The sequence below is a fragment of the Hyperolius riggenbachi genome, chromosome 5, assembly GCF_040937935.1.
Source record: "Hyperolius riggenbachi isolate aHypRig1 chromosome 5, aHypRig1.pri, whole genome shotgun sequence".
Taxonomy (NCBI): domain Eukaryota; kingdom Metazoa; phylum Chordata; class Amphibia; order Anura; family Hyperoliidae; genus Hyperolius; species Hyperolius riggenbachi.
In genome coordinates this window covers 271365837-271389601 of record NC_090650.1, presented here as the reverse complement: position 1 = coordinate 271389601, position 23765 = coordinate 271365837, and the positions used below count along the sequence as shown (strand labels likewise).

The 23765-nt window shown below is 42.8% G+C and overlaps 1 protein-coding gene across 2 annotated transcripts in view; it reads left to right on the top strand.

Annotated features, from left to right (window-relative positions):
- Positions 1-23765, top strand: part of DTNBP1 (dystrobrevin binding protein 1) — a 224233-nt gene that overhangs the window by 14727 nt on the left and 185741 nt on the right. For both annotated transcript variants that reach the window (XM_068236931.1, XM_068236930.1), the window contains exon 4: positions 9439-9499. In XM_068236931.1, coding sequence (XP_068093032.1) covers positions 9439-9499 — 61 coding nt within the window. The remainder of the gene's footprint in view (positions 1-9438; positions 9500-23765) is intronic.

The window sequence follows — 23765 nt, the reverse complement described above, 5'->3', positions numbered from 1 at the left end:
CTGGCCGTGTATCAATGTAAGCATTCCCATAGGCTTACATTGATAGACACGGTCATAGAGACGGCAGAGTGGGTGTCCTGAGGATCCCGGCATATGGCGGTTGCGGCGGATATGTGCAGTGATTCGTCGGTATTCCATTGTTATTGTACCAGTGATCTCTGGTCCTTAAGGGGGTAGAGACTGCTGGTACTTAAGCAACAATTTTTGAGGAAGTGAAAGTATTGGTAAATTGTCATTGTAAATCAAATGTCAAGAAGAGTCTGAAGTAGAAGAGAAAGGAGGAGAAAGCACTTGACATAAAAGCAAAAAGACCAGTAGTACAGGGATATTTGGTTATATTCCACATATAATTGGTATCAGAAACTGGGTTTATTTAGTCTAGAGAAGACGCCTTAGAGGGGATCTAATTAACATGTATAAATACGTCAGAGGGCAATATAAAAGCTTTATGTCCCTAGGCTTTCACAAAGGTCTAGACTAGAGGATATGATCTGCACATGGAGGAAAAACGTTTCAGCCATTTATTTAGGAAAGGGTTCTTTACAGTAAGTGTTTATGTGAAATGCGTTGCCACAGGAAGTAGTTATGGCAAATTCTATAACTGCATTTAAAGGTGGTTTAGATGCTTTCCTTGCAATGAAAGACATCCATAGCTATCATTACTAGGTAATGCCCAGTGATGTTGATCCAGGTATTTTATCTGATTGCCATCTGGAGTCGGGAAGGAACCTTTTATTTATTTTTTTATTTTTTTTACCCCTTTTGGGTCTAATTGGACCATGCCTTGTAAGGGTTTTTCGCCCTCCTCTGGTTCAACAGGGATATGTGAGGGAGCAGGCTGGTGTTGCACTTTATTTTCTGGTTCAACTTGATGGACGTGTCTTTTTTTTCAACTCCGATAACTATGTAACTATGTAAGAAGTAAAAAATGGTAATAAGCTGCCCAAGACTATAGGTGTAGACGGAGAAATGTGCAATGCCATGTCTTTCCCCTGAGAGAAGAAGGGAGGGAGTCAAATGACTTTAAACTGGCAGGATCATTTCTAGCGGAGTGCAGTAGAGAATTTATTGTATTATTTAATTATAAACTCTATATCTTCTTATGATGCAAAAGGTGTTCTTAGCCACAGCAGGCAATATGAGCGGCTGGATTACCATACTGCCTTAATGAGCTTTTCATAAAGACGTCTTACTTTTTGGATGACCTTAAATAACCACTAACCTAGATATCAGCATAATTCTGCTTGGGAGAATTCTCACATCTTGCAAAAGCTAGCAAATCTTTAACCGCAACTGAAAGTTGTAGGTGTAACAACCCATGAAACTAGCACCAAGCTCCTGAAATGAGGTTATATAAACAGCTGCACTGAAAGTGTTATTATTATTTATTGTATTTATAAAGCGCCAACATATTACAGGGGATACGAGAGGTAGGGGACCAGAGTTCAGCTGTGGGTTTACAACAATTGTGAGGGGTGGTAGGCCAGAGTGAAAAAGTGAGTTTTGAGGGCCTTCTTGAAGGTGTTGGAGGGGGCTGCCCTAATGGGTGGAGGTAGGGAGTTCCCAAGGCTTGTACACACATGCAACTTTTCTGCCCAACTATATTCCTAATTTGGTCTGTTGGACGATAGTTGGGTGTGAACGTGTGGAAAACGACTAGACAAGCGACTGATAACAGGTTCACTGGGAGGGAGAAGGTGCCCCCAAAAAAATAGCCATGGATGTAGTAAATATAAAATGGCTTTCTTCTAAGAGGAAGGGGCAACGGCAATGTAAGAAAGAAATTTTAATAATCGGACACAAAAATAACGCATTTCGCGGAGCACAGTATGCTTCCTGAGATCAAATAAAGCAATGTCTGGGTAACCAAGGTGCAAAGCTTGGAGCGCGCCTAGCTGATTATTAAAATTTCTTATATTGGTGTTGCCCCTTTTAGAGGTAAGCCATTTTATTATTTACTACATCCATGGTTATTTTTTGGGGCACCTTCTGCCTCCCAGTGATACTGTTTACAGCCCGCTAACTATTGGCGGTTGCTGTCAATTGTTTTGTGTACCCAAACAATCGTTTTTTATGGAGTGTGCCCCATACATTTGAAGATAATGAACTCGAGTGGGGATGGGATTTCCTCACTTGTTTTCATACTGTGGTTGCTGGTCTTGCGACCCACCTTTGTGAGTACCTCAACACTTTGTATTTATCCAGAACTTCACATTAATATACGACACCATAAGGGGCTCCTGGTATCTCTCTGTGTTTTTTCCTGTATCCGTAGGAAGTCTTCGGACTCCCCTGGACTACACACCTCCCCAGACTGATAACAGGTGGTTTGCCTGATCCAACAGGCACATCATTCACACGACTTGTGCTGATATCGTGCAGTTGGCTGCCTGTAAACAAGTCATTTGTATTGAATGTGGCCATATCATGCAGTCCATTGTTACGCTTACATGCGCAGGATGCAAATGAGTTAGTTGTTCAATTGGTTGATGCTCGGAAAATACAAGTAATACAATTGCTTGGATGTGCGGCCAGTCATGTCACTTCAGCAAAACTGCACTCGTGTACGGGCCTTAACAATCTTTATTATGTACTGTAACCTTTATATTAGAAATCAATGAATTGAAAAATAAAACTGCCAGGGGGCAGCGCAACAGTTTTTTTTATTTTTATTTTATTTTTTTTAAATCATGTAGCGAGCCCAGGGCTCGCTACATGACAGCCGAGGCATCCCCCCCACCCGCTTCGATCAGGAAATCACGTTCAAAGAACGGGATTTCCTGGAGGGCTTCCCCCGTCGCCATGGTGACGGGCGGGATGACATCACCCGATCCACCCCTCAGCGCTGCCTGGCGCTGATAGGCCGGGCCGCGCAAGGGGTCTGGGGGTGCGCGGCGGGTAGCGGTGAATCGGGGCGGCGGCGATCAGTATGCGCACGCAGCTAGCAAAGTGCTAGCTGCGTGTAGCAAAAAAAAAAACTTATGCAAATCGGCCCAGCAGGGCCTGAGAAATCCTCCTGCGCGGCTTACCCCGAACTACGTTCGGGCTTACCGCCAGGAAGGTTAATATGTTAGCAATAAACAATAATGAACACTAAGATTGATCTATCCTTGTGGTTCCCTAACGACCCAATCTGGATAGAAGCACAGATTTCTACAGAGTTGCTATGCAGTAAATATAAACAAAGTGTATTGCCTGATATTCAGCGTATATACAGTGCTGCCTATATTTGTTCCTACCCCTGGCAAATTTTGACTTAGTTAATTTTATTCAACCAGCAAGTTTTTTTTGACGGGGAATGTCTCCCAAAAGATAAGACGATGTACAAGAGGAATTATGGTGGAAAAAAAACATTTCTCAGCTTTTATTTGCATTTAAACAAAAAGTGTCTCGTCAAAAATTATTCATACCCTTCTCAATAACCAATAGAAAAGCCTTTGTTAGCTATTACAGCAATCAACGCTTCCTATAATTGCAGACCAGCTTTTTGCATGTCTCCACAGGTATTTTGCCTATTTATCTTTAGCAATGAGCTACAGATCTTTCAGGTTGGAGGGTCTTTTTGCCTTCACTCTGATCTTCAGCTCCCTCCACAGATTCTTAATTTGATTCAAATTAGGACTCTGGCTGGGCCACTGATTGAAGGCTTCTCCCTTTTTTACGCCAAATGAAGGAAAAATCATTGTGACCAAACAATTCAATTTTTGTTTTACAGAAGACCAGAAGTCTTCTTCTTTGTCCAGATGAGCATTTGCAAAGGCCAAGCGAGCTTTTGTGTGCCTTATCTGGAGAATTGGTGTCCTGCTTGTTCTGCATCAGTGGAACCTAGCAGTGTGCACTGTCCGTTGGATTGTCTGCCTTGAGACATTGCCACCAGCAAGGGCCCAGATTCACCAGGATGGCCTTGGTGGTGATTCTTTATCACCTCTCTCACTATCCTCCTGGCCAGCATAGGTGTCACCTTTGGCTTCCGACCACGTCCTCTGAGATTTTCCATAGTGCAGAACATTTTCAATAATACTTTGCACTGTAGCCACTGGTACTGGAAAACATTTTGAAATGGCCTTGTTGCCCTTTCCTGACTTGTGAGCAGCCACCATGTGCAGCCACAGGTCCTCATTGAGCTCCTTTGTCTAAAGGTGTGTACACACGTCAGATAAAAGTCTTTGGAAAATGAAAGATCACAGACCAATTTTACCCCCTTCCATGTAGTATGAGAGCCACACCTACACAGTCTATTCTATGGAGCTGAACTCCTCATCAGATAAAAATCTTTGCAAGATGCTGGACACAAAGATGCTGTACACATGCAACAGATCAATATCTGCAAAAGATCAATTCCTGCAAAAGATCAGTTCCTGCAAAATGCATTCATAGTCTATATATCTGCAGATCTCGTACACACCTTGTTTAACGGACAATTATCTGCAGATCAGATCCACCAGGATGGATCTTCAGATCGGCAGATAATTGTCTGATCTGCAGATGAATGTCCATTAAACAAGGTGTGTATGAGATCTGCAGATATCATAGACTATCAATGCCTTTTGCAGGAACTGATCTTTTGGAGATACTGATCTGTTGCATGTGTACAGCATCTTTGTGTGCAGCATCTTGCAAAGATTTTTATCTGATGGGGAGTTTAGCTCCATAGAATAGATTGTGTAGAGTATGGCTCTTATACTACATGGAAGAGGGTACAATTTGTCTGTGATCTTTCATTTTCCAAAGACTTTTATCTGATGTGGGTACCCACCTTCAGCCATGACTGTCCACAAACCCACTGCAGAGAACTGTTGTTTTTACCTGTTTAATTAAAGTAGCTGTTCCCAATTAATCATGGTTATTAGGATGCTTTAGAACAGCTTGGACTATTTGGAATGGTAAAGAACTTTTTTTTTTTTTTTGCCACAATGCTTAAATGTAAATAAAAACTGAGATGTTTTTTTTTTCCACAATAACGCCTCTTGTACATTGTCGTATTATCTTTTGGGAGACACCTATGTCATTTCCCATCAAAAAATTACTTGCTGGTTGAATAAAAGTTACTTTTAAGTCAAAATTTGCCAGGGTTATGAATAATTATGGGCAGCACTTTATAGTTCAAAGTGCTGAGGGCAAAAAAGTGCAATGATAAACAATTGAAGAAATTGTGAATGTGTCAGAACAATAATACATATGACCTCAATGACTAAACAGGATGGAACACATATAGTATATGTAGTCAGCAGAGGGGTGCAATAGCACTTTATTGATTGATGGGAATTGCCATATTTCCTTTAAAAAAAACAAAAACAATTACCTGGCAGTCCTGCTGATCATTGGCTACAGTAGTGTCTGAATCACTCACCTGAAACAAGCATGCAGCTAATCCAGTCAGACTTCAGTCTAAGCACCTGAACTACATGCTTGTTCAGGGTCTATCCCTTAAAGCAGTGGTCCTCAAACTAAGGCCCGCGGCCGGCCAAGGCTTTTTCACTGGCCCCCAAACAAAATCTATAACTTATAGATGTGGCTCACTGTACCTTTAAAGAGAATCTGTACTCTAAAATTCTTACAATAAAAAGCATACCATTCTATTCATTATGTTCTCCTGGGCCCCTCTTTGCTGTTTCTGCCACTCCCTGCTGCAATCCTGGCTTGTAATTGCCATTTTTATGCAGTGTTTACAAACAAGACACGGCTGCTAACCAGCTTGTGATAGGCTGAGAGAAGCTCAGTCTGTGACTCATACAGAGCCTGCAGGGGGCTTGACGAGGGTGTGTATAGCTTCTGCCTATCACAGTGGAGCAGCACATTCCTCCCTCAGCCGACAAAGCCGTCAAAGGAAAGAGGATTAGATTATATAAGAGATAATACAGCCCCTGTGCAACTAGGAAAGGCTGCAGTAAGACAGACCACATTAGAACAGGTATAGGAACTTATAGGATAGAAGAAATAAGGCTGAACATTTTGTTACATACTCTATAAATATTGGCCACCCGCATATAGAATAGCAGTGCTAGCACCACCCATCCACATACTGTAGAAGCCAGTAAGCAGTGATTTGCTGGCTTCCAATCCAATTCTGCATCAAGTGACACTGCTGTCCAATTGGACAGCAGGTTGTCACCTGGGTATGCTTCACCTGCCTGGTGCACAAATATGTTCTTCGGGCGCCACATGACTGAATGGCTGCTGCTGGGAGTTCTACTCTGGGCATGATTGGGGAGGAAGCAATACGTAGATTCAATTCCGGCAGTCTGAAGTATGTTGAACCGGCCCTTGACTGAAAAAGTTTGGGGACCTCTGCCTTAAAGTATTAGAGGCAGAGGATCAGTAGGTTAGCCAGGAAATGTGCATTGCTTAAAGAGAAATGAATGTGACAGCCTCCATATACCTCTCAGTTGAGGTGTGGTCTGTATGTCCAACTTCACAGTCTCAGTTGACAGTTAGGTAAGGCAACATAAAACAAAAAATGTATTTGTATTAGGAGACCTTGGCAGTATTGCACACTTCTTTGTCAGACTTCTTTGGCACTTATTGGCCCATTTCACTGAAACCTTATGTCTCTCCACAACCTGCTTTTCTACTTGGCAAAAACAATGCGCTGGATGCAGTTTCTCCTCAGTCCAGTGTGTTTCTAGGTAAACCGAATGTCTCCAGGCAGAGATAATCACCTGTGGGAGAGCACAGTGCTGCAATTGTTTCAGTCACAATCAGTTAGCTGTATGATGCTGACACAGCTACGGAAGCAGTTATTATTAATAGATCTAATTTTCGGTGTGCACAAATCTGTTCCCAGCATGATGGTTTTTGTGAATTTTCATTTTTTTATTTTTGTTCTGTGGTCTTGATGTTATTAGGAGAAACAAATTGTTAGAAGAATGTAATTCATATTTTTATATGGCACATTTATTTCTATTCTGTCTGTTTGTTTTATTCAGTTTTCTGCGGTCTATCAGATCTGACCATAAACAAGAGCTTGGTTATTCATTCCCCATCTCTGTGTTGTATTGTGAGGCAAAGAAATAGCACTTAGGGTCCTTTTACACTTAATCAGTTGCTCTCAGTTAAAACGGAAAGAAAACTGATTTTTAAAGAAAGTCCCATGTTTTCCTATGGCACCTTTCACACTTAACGCATTTTAACTGAAATCTTCTTCCCAATACACTGCTATGGAAAAACCGCATACTAACGCATACCAATTGATTAAGTGTAAAAGGGGCCTTAAAGCCTAACTATACCCAGAATTGATCTAGGTAAATTCTAATATTAATCAGGATGTGAGAATATAGCTGATGTGAAAGAGAAAAGTAGGGATGATCAATGATGTAAATTTTGAGTTGATGCATTATGTAACTTTTGTATGCAAATTTATGCAGCTTGAAAACCAATCAAATCCTGCTGAGGTAAGATTCGATTGGTCCATTTTCGAGCTGCATAAATTTGCATACACAAGTAGAGTAATCATGCATTAACTCAAAATTATTTGCATCTTATTGACCATCCCTAGAACAAAGTGACAAGTTTATGGGCCAAAGGTGTCTGGACCTTCAGTACAGCTTGTGTCCTGTTCGCTCAGGATGCACATTGCAGCCAGTTCAATAGTGTGCCCATGTGCCGCTCAAAGTTGAAAAAGCAATAACTGCCAGGATTAATTTCCCAAAATACCTGTATAGTAGCTAGCAGTGTGACTTTGCAGTGCTAGGTTCCTAAGTTCAAATTTTGTCTAGGACACTATCTGCATGGAGTTTGTATGTTCTCCCTGCATTTGCAAGGGGTTTTCTTCTACAGCCCAAAAAACAGATCCGAGTCAAAGCATCAGATCTGTATGATTATTATGGGCTAGTAACTTATATTAGAGGCAAAGCATCAGCATATAAATCAGCTAATTTACATTGTTTAAGGGAATGAACATAACAACCTCTGTATTCCTCTCACTTCAGGTTCCATTGAAATGCCTTTTTTATACACTGGGCAGGGACCGTTGTAATTCTTCTGTTCTGGCCACAAAGAATTCTATTAATTTACATTAGGTTTTGGATGTAGTTGAACTTAAAAGACAACTAAAGTGAGAAGAATATGGAGGCTGCCATATTTATTTCCTTCTAAACCGTCTGGCACCAGAAACGAGCATGTGACTAATCTTGTCAGATCTGACAATGTTAGAAACACCTGATCTGCTGCATGCTTGTTCAGGGTCTATGGCTAAAAGTATTAAGAGGCAGAGGAGCAGCAGGGCAGCCGTAGAATGTGCATTGTGTAAAAGGAAATAAATATGGCAGCTTCCATATCACTCTCAGTTCAGTTCTCCCTTAAAGAAGGCAAATGGCATAGATCAGAGTAATCCCAGATGACAAACCCACTATCCTCTCATGTACCACTACTGCAGTTTTTGTCAGTTGCCGTTCTTGAGGACCTCCAATAGGTAATTTCTTCATCTTCCAATTGTGTGATGTCACTGGCACACCTGCACTGGTAATTGCAATCCTGGGATCGATTGAGGGTATGTGAGGCCTTCATTTTGTAGTGAAGAGGGTAGTTTGTTAGCTTGCTTCAGATGTGTGAATGGGGTTTCCGACCGCTAATGCCTATTCCTAAGATGTGCAGAAGACTTCTGAGAAGAATATGACAAGGGATGATTGGGCAGGGGGCTAAAGCCAAAAGGGCAAAAGGTGAGTATTGGTTAATGGAGACCATAAGGAGGATTAGAGTAGGGGCAGAGGGAGGTTAGTTTTATTAGTGATGATTAATATAGGTTGTAAGGGGGGGGGGGGGGGGTGTTAAAAAAAAAAAATTAGACTAAGGAGTCTGAGTTGATGGTTTAATGGAGTCAGATGATTTTTGTACCGACTCCACAGCCCTGGATGACAACTGCATTGCAGCTCAAAATTCCTCCAGATTCTGAACCATGCCGGTTAAAACCAGTGCCAGAGGCATCTGGCACTGGCTTGGTGTCATCTAGTGCAACAACTTGAGTACCATCTTTCCAAATGTATGTAGTAGAAGGGCATACTGAGTAAATGTACTTGGAGTGGATACTTTTAAGTAGCCCCTTATATTACATAGAAATGATAAGATTGCACAATCAAGATGATATATAATCGCATTATAAAGGGCACCTTCAGTGAGTAACTCCGGTGGGAAGGGACAGTGCAAAGTGCTTGACCGGAGCCAGTAAGTTTATGTATTTGTTTTTTCCCACTTTTACGTTTCCATTTTCAAGTACAATGTATTTTAGTCATTTTAAAAGTGACCTGTAGTAGACATGTAATTCTCCTTGCTTGCGAAATATAACCACTAATGAAGTTGGCATGGAAGTACACTCTGTATTGCTTCAGATAACTTCTCATAAATGTTGACAAAGCAAGCTAATACGTGGCAGATTAGAGCTCTGCAACTTTAGAAACTAGATGTACCGTATTTGTTACATACTTTCACATATTTTATTTGCAGGTTTGAAGATTCCTGGGCTGCTCTTCATAAAGGCGCAAGAGAATGTGCTAGAGCTGGAGAGGTACGTTTGTTGGTGTACTGATTGGGAATGATACCTTTCAAGGCACTCTCACCATTATGCTGCTCTGCTCTAGACCCTGTAGTATCCAGCTAAATTCGGATGTGTTCTGCTGGGGCAGAATACAATAAAATAGGTCTTAAAGGACCTCTGTCGTGAAAATGGTAACGTTTGAAATATATGTAAACATATACTATTAACCTATTTTGGTTCCTGGACGTAGTTTCTACGTCCAGGAACCATGCACGCTACCGCATGCTCCCGCGGCCGATTGGGCGCGTGCACGCGCACTCCCGGCCGTGGATTCGGTAGCCAAGGAATCAATGTATCGGGCTATGGAGCCCGATCACTGATTCCTCTCCCCCGCTGAAAAAGCGACAGCTTCTCTCGGAAGCTGTGCTTTTTCTGGCTGTCTCCTTTCCGATGCGTCACACTAAGCGCGTGCTACGCTTAGAGTGACGTCATGTAAACAAACTCATGGCCGCCATCTTGTGGCCAAAAAGTAATACTACACCTGAAAAAAAAAAAAAATTAACACACATTTACATTATAAATCTATTGTTTACCTCCCACCCTCCCAAAAGTACCCAAATAAAATGTTTACTATAAAAAAAAAAACATTACAATAAAAAACAAAAAACATGTAAATTTTTACCTAAGGGTCTAAACTTTTTAAATATCAATGTAAAGATGAAATATTTCTATATTTTTTTTTTATTTTAAACTTGTAAATAGTGATAGATGCAAAATGGGAAAAAATGCACCTTTATTTCCAAATAAAATATTGTCGCCATACATTGTGATAGGGACATAATTTTAACGGTGTAATAACCGGAACATATGGGCAAATACAATACGCGAGTTTTAATTATGGAGGCATGTATTTTAAAACTATAATGGCTGAAAACTGAGAAATAATGAATTTTTCAATTTTTTTCTTATTCTTCCTGTTAAAATGCATTTACAGTAAAGTGGCTCTTAGCAAAATGTACCCCCAAAGAAAGCCTAATTGGTGGCGGAAAAAACAAGATATAGATCAGTGCATTGTGATAAGTAGTGATAAAGTTATAGGCTAATGAATGGGAGGTGAACATTTATCACGTGAAAACGACGGAACCTGAATGGGTTAAGTACGTGTCTTCCAGAGTAAAATGAGCCATAAATTACTTTTCTCCTATGTTGCTGTCACTTACAGTAGGTAGTAGAAATCTGACAGAATCGACAGGTTTAGGACTAGTCCATCTCTTTATAGGGGATTCTCGGCAAGGCTTTTATTCTTTTATAAAGATATTCCCTAAAAAGGATTTAGTTTCAAAGTGTTTTTTTTTTTTTGTTTTTTTTTTTTTGTATTGAACATTTTTAGCAAGAACAAATATGCAAACCATTGCTTTCTGTCCCAATGGGACTAGGCAGAGAAAAGTAACAATGTAGAACAGAGAAAAAATAGACATGTTATACATATGTGACATGTTATAAGTGTGTGTGTGTGTGGGTAGTGGTCTCAGGTGCCGGAAGTCGAGTATTGCGGGTTCTTCGGGACCGCTTCGCGGGTCAAGGCGCTCTGGAAGTCCGCTTTAACCATTTGTGCATACAAGGAAAGAAGCCCAGTAACAAGACTAATATAATATTCAATCACAACTCCTATCCTCTCAATACAATGCAAAAAAATCTTTATTTGGAACTTATCCTTACAGATATGACAAATAATTAAAAACAATGCTAAAACCCCTTTCTTAATCCAATTGTAATTGGAAATCATTATAGCAGCAGAAAAAAGTCACAAAAGTGACACAGTGTCTGTACAGTGGTGGTTGTGCAAAAGGTCCTCCATAGAAGCAGCCGCACGCTGCGAACGCGCAAGGCGTCTCCCCCCCTTCTCTCCATATGCAGCAGTCATCTTAACTTGGTAAGCACTAGCACTAGCGTACACTTTGTATAACTATTTTTGTACTTTGATTGTGTTTTGCAACAGCATCTTGGTAATTCATTTCTGTGCACAGTTTACATTATAGCACTTTGATTCACACATTTTGCACATCTCCCTGTGTGGGAATATATTAATCGAGCATACATTTTGATACATATTTTTGTATTTAAAAGATTTTTTTATTGTAGGTAGATGGTCAATTTTATTTGTTTATACACTTCTGTGAGTTTGCACAATTATTGTAGCGCTGTGCAATTTCCTTTTGCACAACCACTACTGTACAGACACTGTGTCACTTTACTTTTTTCTGCTGCTATAGTGATTTCCAATTACAATTGGATTAAGAAAGGGGTTTTAGCATTGTTTTTAATTATTTGTCGTATCTGTATGGATAAGTCCCAAATAAAGATTTTTTTCTGCATTGTATGGAGATGATAGGAGTTGTGATTGAATATTATTAGTCTTATTACTGGGCTTCTTTCCTTGTATGCACAAGTAGTTTTCCAGCCCATTGGAGACATAATCGTTTGTAGTATGTCCCGTGCATCACAATATGCATGGAACTATAGCTCTAATTTGGTTTGTGTTGTCCGCTTTAACCATGCCATGAAAAATGTTACGTGCTGCCTATTTCCCTCCCTCTCCCTCCTCTTCCACATACCTTAAGAGGAGTGAATGGGGTGGGAAAAAGGGGGGAAGGTTATAGCAAGGAATGTCGCAGCAAGCCTGACTCTTACTGTCTGAAAATTTGACTTTTGCCCAAAGTCAACCTCCATTATGTGAGATACAGATTAAGTGGAAATTTAAGTTTTTATTTTTTTTGTTCTTTTTTCTCTCTGGTGTTGCCCTTACATTTTCTCCCCCTCCCTGAATTCCTAATTCTATTAAAGGTGTTGCTAAGTCCTGACATTTTCTAGAGGCTTTGTTGGTTTTGGTTGGGTTGCAAAAAACTTAGTGGCCTTTAAGACGTTTTCAATCTTCTTCTTCTGTTACCCAGATCATACGCAAAATAAAACCATTGCCTAAAGTAATAAATGTAAATACTACAAAAGAAGCTCACGGTGGTGACTTCTCATTACCCCGCTGCACAGTCCAGCAGCCTTGCAAGGTCTGTATGTGTTAGGTCAAGTTGCTGTCTGTACTCTAACAGAACCATATCTGAGGAACATAATACATTTTTTGACAAGTGTAACATTTTATGTCATTCAACAATTCATTTTTTCCCGTTTTTAAATAAAGCTGGCTGTTTATTATAATACCAAGAGATTGTGTGCCTCCCCCTTAATGCCGGGAGCTGAGCGGTGGTAGACTGTGTGCGTCCCACTTAATGCCGGGGGCCGGGTGGGTGGTAGATTGTGTGCGTCCCACTTAACGCCAGGGATGGGGGTGGTAGGTAGCGCTTCGCTCTGCTGCAACATTAGATACGGGATGGTTGGCTCTGTCAGTATCTTGTGCTGCTTGTATTTTTCTTTTGCACTGTCCTTTTTGTCTTTTTCTTATATTTGGAGACGTGTAAAGAAAAAAGACAAAAAGGACAGCATTTATGGAGTGCTGGTATAGGTGGCCTGAGGGCAAGAGGAATAATCTCACCTGATGCAGTGGGCTGTATATTCTAGCAGCCAGAGATTGTGTGCATCCCTAATATGAATAGCCACGTGCGCAAGACACTAGCAGAGCTATCCATCCCATATCTAATGCTGGAGTGGCAGAGCAAAGCCTCACGCTACCTACTTACCAGCGCCTGGTCCCTTGTCTCCTCACACTGTTCCCCCATGCTTCCCATAGCCTCCAGTTCTCACCCATGCTTCCCCCTGGTTGTCAGGGTCTTTCCTGGCCCCTCTGGGACAACAGGAGTGGGCAGAGCAAAAGCATGTCCGCGCACAGCACACCTTGAAAATGACGAGAGTGTGAACAGCAAGGGTGAGAACACAATCAGCGCTTCGATGTGAAGAATACAAGTGGGTGAAGCTAGAGCCATGTAGATAGAGCATGGCTATGCTCAATGTTATGCTCAGTTATTGGTAATGGGAAGAGCACGGAAGGGGGTGGAGCATGAGTCGCCACATGGGCCACGTTTTATGGCACGGAGTTTGACACATGAAATACATGGTTGGTGAGTAATGCGGTAGCCACTGAAAAGCGTGATGTGCTTTTGACCGTTTTGTACAGCAGGGGTGCCCATTAGGTATATCGCGTTCTACCGGTAGATCACAAGGACTGCATTGTAGATCTCGACTGCACTACAATTTCCATTCTGTATACACAAGTGTGCTCCTAAAATTGCACATAGGTAGATCATTTTGACTTGCTAATTTTTTAACCACTTCAGGTTGAGAGCAATTTTTACATATCAGCGCTGATCCCATTCGTTTGCCAATAACTTTATCACACCTAAATGATCTAAATATTGGCTTTTTTCAGGACAAATTATGCTTTTTGCATGTAATCATTTTGTTTCGTAATTACCTTATTTTCTATGCATTTTAAAGGGAAAATAAGTGAAAAAATAGAATAAACACACTATTTCTCCATTTGCATCCAGTATAGCTTTACAATAAACAGTGCTAACTATAAGTTAAAACCACACGTTTTTATTTGCTTATCCATCCTGGTTAAAACATTTAGATTATATTCCTAGCACAATGTATGGTGACAATATTGTATTTGGAAATTAGTCTATTTTCTGTTTTTTAGTTTTCTCATTGTACACTATCAATTACAAGACCTTATTTGCAAAATAGTAATATACCCTTGTGGCATTCATATTTAAATAGCCAAGTTCCTAAGGTAAAAATGTTTTTTTCTTTTATATTCTGTAACTTTGTTTTAATTTCTATTTTGGTACGGAATATGCAAAAATGTAATTGCTTTTGATTCAGTTTGACTAAAAAGAATACACAAGACATGGGTCTCAACCTTAAGGCTGGTTTCACAGTGGGACGTTGCGTTTTAGGGGACGTTATGGTCGCATAACGTGCCCCTAACGCAACGCCTGGTGGTGTTGGAGCAGGACGCTACCAAGAGCTGCGTTACAAGCAGCTCTTGGTGCACCTGCTCTGTTGGAGGCACTGCGGAGACCACGTGAGCGGAGCTCTCCGCATCACGTGGTCCCGCCAGCCAATCCGCGGCCGCTTCAGGATGTAAACACTGCAAGTGCAGTGAATAATAAGTAGCCATGTGCCTGGCTACGTAGTGGCCTCTCCCCGCCTCCTCTCCGCCCATAAATTGAAAAAAAAAAAACCCTACTGAGCATGTGCAAACCGTCTAACGCGGCTTAGCCGCGTGTTAAGTACTGCATGCAGTACGTTATGTAGACGTGCAACATGGGCACTGTGAACAGCCCATTGATTTTTCATTGCTGTGCGTTGGGGTGCGTTACAGGCTGCTCTAACATGCGCCTGTAACGTCCCACTGTGAAACCAGCCTTAACCTCCTGAGCGGTAATGGACGAGCTCAGCTCGTCCATCACCGCCGGAGGCTGCCGCTCAGGCCCTGCTGGGCCCGATTTTTATCAAATAAAGTGCAGCACACGCAGCCGGCACTTTAGCCAGCCGCGTGTGCTGCCTGATCGCCGCCGCTCTGCGGCGATTCGCCGCGAGCAGCGGCGAAAGAGGGCCCCCCTAGCCGCCTTGAGCCCTGCGCAGCCGGAACAAAAAGTTCCGGCCAGCGCTAAGGGCTGGATCGGAGGCGGCTGACGTCAGGACGTCGGCTGACGTCCATGACGTCACTCCCGCTCGTCGCCATGGCGACGATCTAAGCAAAACAAGGAAGGCCGATCATTGGCGGCCTTCCTTGTTTATTATGGGCGCCGGAGGCGATCGGAAGAACGCCTCCGGAGCGCCCTCTAGTGGGCTTTCATGCAGCAACTTTCAGTTGGCTGCATGAAATAGTTTTTTTTTTAATTAAAAAAAAAACCCTCCCGCAGCCTCCCTGGCGATCTCAATAGAACGCCGGGGAGGTTAAACTCTTAAACTTTATTCTACTACCTTTCAGGGTTAAAATGTTACCACATATATCTCTTGTAGTTTCCCTACAACTTTTCCAAGTGTGATCAAAATTTTGAAATTGACTTTTCTGTTTTTTGTTTGTCCCTACCTATTTTTTATGTCACATGGATCTAAGCTTTAACCACCCTGGCGTTCTATTAAGATCGCCAGGGCGGCTGCAGGAGGGTTTTTTTAAATTAAAAAAAAAACTATTTCATGCAGCCAACTGAAAGCCCACTAGAGGGCGCTCCGGAGGCGTTCTTCTGATCGCCTCCGGCGGCCTAAAGTAACACGGAAGGCCGCAATGAGCGGCCTTCCGTGTTTTGCTTACTTCGTCGCCATGGCGAACGAGCGGAAGTGGACGTCATGGACGTCAGCCGACGTCCTGACGTCAGCCGCCTCCGATCCAGCCCTTAGCGCTGGCCCGGAACTATTTGTTCCGGCTGCGCAGGGCTCAGGCGGCTGGGGGGACCCTCTTTCGCCGCTGCTCGTGGCGGATCGCCGCAGAGCGGCGGCGATCGGGGCAGCACACGCGGCTGGCAAAGTGCCGGCTGCGTGTGCTGCTCTTTATTTCATCAAAATCGGCCCCAGCAGGGCCTGAGCGGCACCCTCTGGCGGTAATTGACGAGCTGAGCTCGTCCATACCGCTAAGGTGGTTAAGAAGCTCCGAAATGTATTCTACAACTTGTCACGGTTAAAATGATACCACATGTGCCACATTTATGAACAAACTGGTAGAGCACTCTCCACAAATACAGTGGATATATATATATCTCTATCTCTATCTCTCTCTATCTCTCTATCTCTCTCTCGATCTCTCTCTCTCTATCTCTATCTCTCTTTCTATCTCTCTATCTCTATCTCTCTCTCTCTCTATCTCTATCTCTCTCTCTCTCTCTCTCTCTCTCTCTCTCTCTATCTATCTATCTATCTATCTATCTATCTATCTATCTATCCAAATCCAAATCCAAATCCAAATCCAAAAAAGCTTTATTGGCAGGACCAAATACATTTAGCATTGCCAAAGCAAAATAGAACATTAACGTGTGGGGGGGGGGGGGGGGGGGGGTTGTGGGAATAAGGGAAGGACATGGGTATACAGTCCATAGGGGGATGTACGGGATGGTATGGGGGGGGATGGGGTATATAGTCCCATAGGGGAGGGGGGTTTAGGCATACAGTCCATAGGGGAGGGGAGTATGGGGTTATAACAGTCCATGTGTTATCATGTTCCTCTCAGTTGGTGGCAGGCCGTGACATATCGGGCAGCTATTTGCACAGTTTCTTCCTCTTCCCCCAGTATGATATAGAGTTTCCTCTCCTCATCTGTGGAGGTGAAATCTGCAATGTGGGCGGAGAGTCTTTGGAAATGGGCGGTCCTCAACGGTGTATATTTGCTGCAGTGTAGCAGGAAGTGGGCCTCATCCTCCAGGACCCCCTGGTCACATTGCCTGCACAGTCTCTCCTCCCGGGGCCTTCCATGCATGTCTGTCTGTGTCGTCCTGTCTCTATCTCCAGAGTTTGTGGGCGCTCAAGAACGGTACAGGCTCAAGGCCTGTCTATCTTTGTGGTGGTGTATCCTCTCCAGATATGGGGCCATTGTGTACTCCCTCTGTAGTGATTGGTAGATAGTGAGTTTCTGGGAGTTCTTTATGTCACTTCTCCATTCCTCTATGTATCGGTCCTTGCAGCTTTCTATCATTCCTTTTATTTGGGCTTTTGTCAGCCTGTGTTGGTGGTCTTGGCTGGGCTGGCTCTTGACGTTTTGTTTCAGAGAGCGTGGGTATGGCCTCCCCACCCTGGCTCAGTGAGGCTTTATGGTGGTAAGTGCTGGGGTTGCTGCTCTGTATATGCGCCCAATATGAGAGCGCCCTCTGCTGGATAGTCAGCCATAGTGGGAATCTGCCTAGCTCTGCCCGGCAAGCTGAGTTCGAAGTGCTGCGATGGAACTTGGAGAAGATACTTGCAGAACTCTAGATGGAAGATTTTCTGTTGGGCTGGAGTCCCATTTTGATTGGTCAGGGTAGGTGACCGGGCCCCATACCTCACTGCTATAGAGCAGGATTGGGGTGATGATGCTGTTGAATATCTTTACCCAGACTCTCACCGGTGGTTTTAGGTGGTAAAGTTGCCTTCTGATGGCATAAAACGTTCTGCAGGCTTTTTCCTTCAGGGGCCTCTACTGCTGGTTGTTTAAAGCTCCCAGTTTGGTTAATTTCCAGCCCCAGGTAGGTGTAACTGTTTGTGGTCTCCAGTGGGCACCATTTAATATAAATGAGGAGGTGGGCAATTTTTAGTATTTTTTTCTCTGGAACACCATCACTTTGTGGTCTTCTTTGGGTTGATGGGCAGTGCCCATGTGGTGCAGAAACTCCTCTATCTCTCTACTATCTCTCTTCCTCGTGATCTCTCTCTCTCTACTCCACCTCCACTCTTCTCCTCTCTCTCTATCTCTCTCTCATCTCTCTCTCTCTATCTCTCTCCTTCTCTATGTCTCTATCTCTCTCTCTCTATCTCCTCTCTCTATCTCTCTCCTCTCTCTATCTCTCTCTATCTCCTCTCTCTCTCTCTCTCTCTACTCTATATCTCTCTCTCCTCTCTCTATATTCTCCTCTCTCTCTCTCTCTCTCTCTCTCTCATCTCTCTCTCTCTCTCTCTCTCTCTCTCTCTCTCTCCTTCTCTCTCTCTCTCTCTCTCTCTCTCTCTCTCTCTCTCTTCTCTCTCTCTCTCTCTCTCTCTCTCTCTCTCTCTCTCTCTCTCTCTCTCTCTCTCTCTCTCTCTCTCTCTCTCTCTCTCTCTCTCTCTCTCTCTCTCTCTCTCCTCTCTCTCTCTCTCTATATATAATATATATATAATATAATATATATATATATATATATATCTCTCTCTCTCTCTCTCTCTCTATATCTCTCTCTCTCTCTCTATCATCTCTCTCTCTCTCTCTATATCTCTCTCTCTCTATATCTCTCCTCCTCTCTCTATCTCTCTCTATATCTCTCTCTCTCTCTCTCTATATCTCTTCTCTCTCTCTCTCTCTCTATATCTCTCTCTCTCTCTATATCTCTCATCTCTCTATATCTCTCCTCTCTCTATATCTCCTCTCTCTCTCTCTCTATCTCTATCTCTCTCTATATCTCTATATCTCTCTCTATCTCTATCTCTCTATATCTCTATATATGTCATGAAGTGGTTAAAGTAGCTCACAAGGTGAAAAAATGTGGGCACCTTTGTTGTACAGTATGCCACAGTTCCACTATGAGTACCCTGCTGCTATGTTAAAGAGTAAGGGTGGTCACATTTTAAAGCATTGCTACCACAAGTGCTAAAAGTCCATCAAATTCTGAATTCTCTACATTGTTGTCCAGAAGCTGTAATACTTTTGAGGTTCTAATAAGGGAACCTGGAGTGATAGGGATATGGAGGCTGCCATACTTATTTCCTTTTAAACAATACCAGTTGCCTGGCTGACCTCCTGATCCCTGTGTCTCTAATACTTTTAGCCATAGACCCTGAACAAGCATGCCTCAGCTTTTACTGGATTAGCCATATGCTTGTTCCAGGGGTTTTGATTCAGAAGCTACTTATGCTAGATCAACAGGGCGTCCAGGCAACTGGCATTTTTTACAATGAAATAAATATGGCAGCCTCCATATCCCCTCTCACCTTGCATCCCACTTCACTTTCCTGACTTTGTCTAAATAGAGAGAGCATGTGTTGGAACAAATGGTAAGGCTTGATGTAGGAAGGTTCTTTAGCTCAAACCACACATATTAAGGTTCTATTGGGCTGTGTAGCATAAATAATCAAACAATCCTGGCCTAGATGTATTAAACATTATAACTACCTGCTATCACATGTTGAGAATACTTACATGTGTTTAGACTGGACTATAGTGTGGAAGGGTTGGCTAAAAACTGCAGTTGCGTGATCTCAATTATTTGCAGTGTTATTTTATAAAAAAAAAAATTTCTTGGATGTATTAAACAAAATATTAACTAAAGTGCATGTGAAAGCATGAGCCTAAAGGTGGGTGACTTCTATTTCACTAACCTTTCGTCATCCTTTTATTGAAAACATTTGCCACTTAATTGCAGACAGTATTTTTTTGCCCAAGCTAGATTTGGGGAGGATTTTTTCCTAGCCTGGTAGAACCTAAGTAAATCAAGCCAGTGAGGCGGTTTTGTATATATTTCACTAGTCAATACAGTTAGGTCTTTTACCACTAGGTGTCAGTCTGCACTTTCACTGAAAGCTCTCAATTCACAATACCATTTAGTTTTGGAATATTACCTTTTTTCTATGCAAACAAAAATGTTTGAGGTGTGAACTCTGTTACACTGATAATGTTTGTGTAGGCTGTTTCAGCTTCTGATTTGCATGTAGGCTTTAACTTATTTCCTCTGGCAGCAAAGATGGATCAGTGGTATAAACTGCTTATTTATTTGACATGATAAAATAAATTCAGTCAGCCAAAATGAATATTCCAGTTCTGAGTAGATACTTATACGCTGAACTCCAGGCAAAAAACTAAATATATGTGATCTACTGTTTGTGAGAAATATCTTTCCTGAAAGTCCTGTGATTCTGATGGCTCTAAATAGGCCCGCTAGTCATGACTGTAGTCTCTTCTCTCATAAGAACAAACCATATGCCATACAATCTTGTTCAGCTTCAGTCTAACTTTGTAGTCTAAAAGGACTACTGTAATGATCGGTGTAACACAGAGAGGGTCTGATTACCGGTGAACTGCAGTATCACCGAGAATACAGAATATACCCGATTATTGGTGATCTGCAGTATCACGATAATCAGATATATCTACTAACCTCTGGACACCTGAGATAACGAGTGATTGGGTGTAACAGTAACACAGTGGACTGTACCTAAGGAGTAGGTACAGAGGCAGTAAGGAATACTGCACAGACGAATGCTCCTTCCGTAAGCCTAGACTCTCCCGGGGGAGGAGCTAAGCAGAATGTGGGAAGGACAGAGCGTGAGTGGACACCAATGAGCGGGTGTCACTAACAGATCTGGGAACTGCCTCTAACAGTAAGGCTAGTTCTCGAGGTCGGCCAAGCCAGGTCGTCAACACACAGACAGATAAAGTACAGAATCAGAAGGCAGATACGGAATCCAATAACAGGCAGGGTCAGGCAACGGAGAATCAGAATAACGAGGGTACAGAATCAGGAGGCAGGTACAGAGTCCAGGAACAAGCAGGGATTGGCAACAGGATATCAGAAATAGCAAGGTACAAGATCAGAGTTCAGAGGAATAGTCAGGCAGGCAGAAGGTCATAACAAATAATACAATACCAATATTCCTAATGCTAAGGTGTGAACTCCTTGATGTCAACATCTTTGGAAACTATGCTAGAACACAAACAGACAAGGCCTGAGTGCTACCACGTAGTGATCGCAACGACAGACAACCAGAGAATGACCAGCACCCAGTATATATTACTATAGCGCTCTCCAGCGCCACCCTAAGTGCTGGACCAATAAAAAATGGTGGAGATGTCAGCTGACCAGCTTGGTCAGCTGACCATCTTCTGGCTGTCATATAAACTCTGCCTCTCAGCGCGCGCCTCATTCTGAACCTGTGTGGACTATCAGTCCCAGCCACACCAGTCACGTTTTGCAATGTCTCTGCTGGCCTGCATGCGGGGTGGGACGCACCGCTATCTGCACATGCGGTGGCCTCCCCGCGCCTGGTCAGGCCGTCAGTAGCAGGCCTGTGCGCGCAAAACCGCCGCGTCAGACGCAGCGGTTTTTCCGCGTTCCGCTATGCCAGCCGCGAAAACAGTCGCCTCATCCTGCGTCTATGCGGCGGCTTTTCCGCGTTTTCTTCACAACTACCTAAAAGTATATTTCTTCTGTATAACCTTAGACTGCGTAGATGTGGTAAAAAATTTACAACCTGGTCGTACTTCAGTTCTTCTCCTCCCCTTCGTAGCAGAGGTCTGCCATTATGAGAATTAGGGAAGACGCAATAAGGTGCTTAGAAAAGGTATATATTTGACATGACACTGCATTTAATATTTCTCTCCAGTAGTTAATGTAAAGATTGATTGTAATGCTGTATTTGTTTGTTTGGAAATCCGCAGAAAAGCAAACCTGACATGAAGAAATGTAGAGGTTGCTATCTTTTTTTTCATTTCAATAATGCCAGTTGCTTTACTGCCATGATCATCTTTTGGCTTCTGCAGTATGAGCAATGTACCTGCAACAAGCATAGAGCCAGTGGATACAGAATACCTGATCTGCACACTACACCTTCGGTGTGGAGACAGAATACCTGATCTGCACACTCCGCCTTCTGTGTGGAGACAGAATACCTGATCTGCACACTCCGCCTTCTGTGTGGAGACAGAATGCCTGATCTGCACACTCCGCCTTCTGTGTGGAGACAGAATGCCTGATCTGCACACTCCGCCTTCTGTGTGGAGACAGAATGCCTGATCTGCACACTCCGCCTTCTGTGTGGAGACAGAATGCCTGATCTGCACACTCCGCCTTCTGTGTGGAGACAGAATGCCTGATCTGCACACTCCGCCTTCTGTGTGGAGACAGAATGCCTGATCTGCACACTCCGCCTTCTGTGTGGAGACAGAATGCCTGATCTGCATACGCCTTTTTGATCAGTGATTTAGACATTATTAAAGGCAGAGTACTTGTTAAAGGGGAAAAAAATTGTAAAATTTAAAATATGTGCAATCATAAACAAGAAGTGTTTTTCCAGAGTAAAATGAGTCATAAATTGCTTTTCTCCTATGTTGCTGTCACTTACAGTATGTAATAGAAATCTGACAGAAGGTTTTGGACTAGTCCATTTCTTCATAGGAGATTCTCAGGGATTTATTTATTTTCAAAAGCACTTAGTGAATGGCAGTTTCTCTGTCCAACTGCCAAAAAACTGTAGCGAGCAGTAGGCCTGAACGATTTTAGGAAAAAATTGAATTGAGCGATTTCTGTCCAAAATTACGATTTCGATTCACGATTTCCTTCAAATCAAGCTTTCTCCCCCCCCCCCCCCCCTCTGTGCCTGTTTGTTCCCCCTCTGTCCCCCTGTCTCCCCTTGTGCCTTCCTCTGGGTCTCTCTCTTGCCTCCTTTGTGTCTCTGTGCCCACTTTGTTTCTCTCTGTACCCCCTCTGTGTCTCCTGTGTCTCTCTCTGTGCCTTCTCTGTCCCCCAAGTTGCATCGGTTCTGGACATAGCTTCAAGCACCAGTCCAGCGATGCCAGTCTATCCACTTTGCCTCCTGCAGGCTCTAATGCACGGCATACTTCCTGTATATCATGCGACATACAGGAACCCGAAGTTTTGGCAAGCACAAGAGGCGGCAGAGCGCGATAGAGGATGGAAGGTATGTCCAACGCTGTGTGCCGCACGCACTGGGACTTTGGGAAAGTTTGAAGGCGCTTCTTCAAACTTCCCCATGTGGAAATTATGTGATTGCGATATTCGCCGCTTTGACGATTCTGAAATTGTGATCTTGGTGATCGCGATTTCGATTTAAATTCGATTTATCTTTCAGGCCTAGTGAGCAGGGAGGCTGGACATCATCATTGTTTAAATCCTTTTTAGGGAATATCTTTATAAAGAATAAAAGCCTTGCTGGGAATCCCCTATGAAGAGATGTACTAGTCCAAAACCTGTCGCTTCTCTCAGATTTCTACTACCTACTGTAAGTGACAGCAACATAGGAGAAAAGTAATGTATAGCTCATTTTACTTTGGGAAAAATGTACTTCTTATTTGTATATGTTTGTACAAATTTTAAATTTTACAATTTTTCGCCATAGTGCCCCTTTAAACTTTCAGGAAAGTAGCATTGACTAGTATAGACACAATTCTTCATTATACTGGTTGTGTGCAAGTGTTCGCTGAGCTGGAATATTAAAGGAGAACTGTAGTGAGAGGTATATGGAAGCTGCCATATTGATTTCCCTTTAAGCAATACCAGTTGCCTGGCTATCCTGCTGATCCTCTGCCTCTAATACTTTTAGCCATAGACCCTGAACAAGCATGCAGCAGATCAGAAGTTTCTGACATTTTTGTCAGATATGACAAGATTAGCTGCATGCTTGTTCCTGGTGTGATTCTGCAGGCAGATAGCTCAGCAGGGCTGCCAGGTAACTGGTATTGCTTAAAAGGAAATCAATATGGCAGCCTCCATACACCTCGCACTACAGTTCTCCTTTAAGGGCTTTTTAAGCACTGGCAATTTTTAAAATCGCTTTAAAAGTGCTTGTGTAGTATTGCTGTCACATGAGCGATGAGCTTTCTATCCAATCACAAACGCGGCTCCTGCACCATTTTTAGAGCATTTGTGATGCAATAGAAAGGATAGGGAAA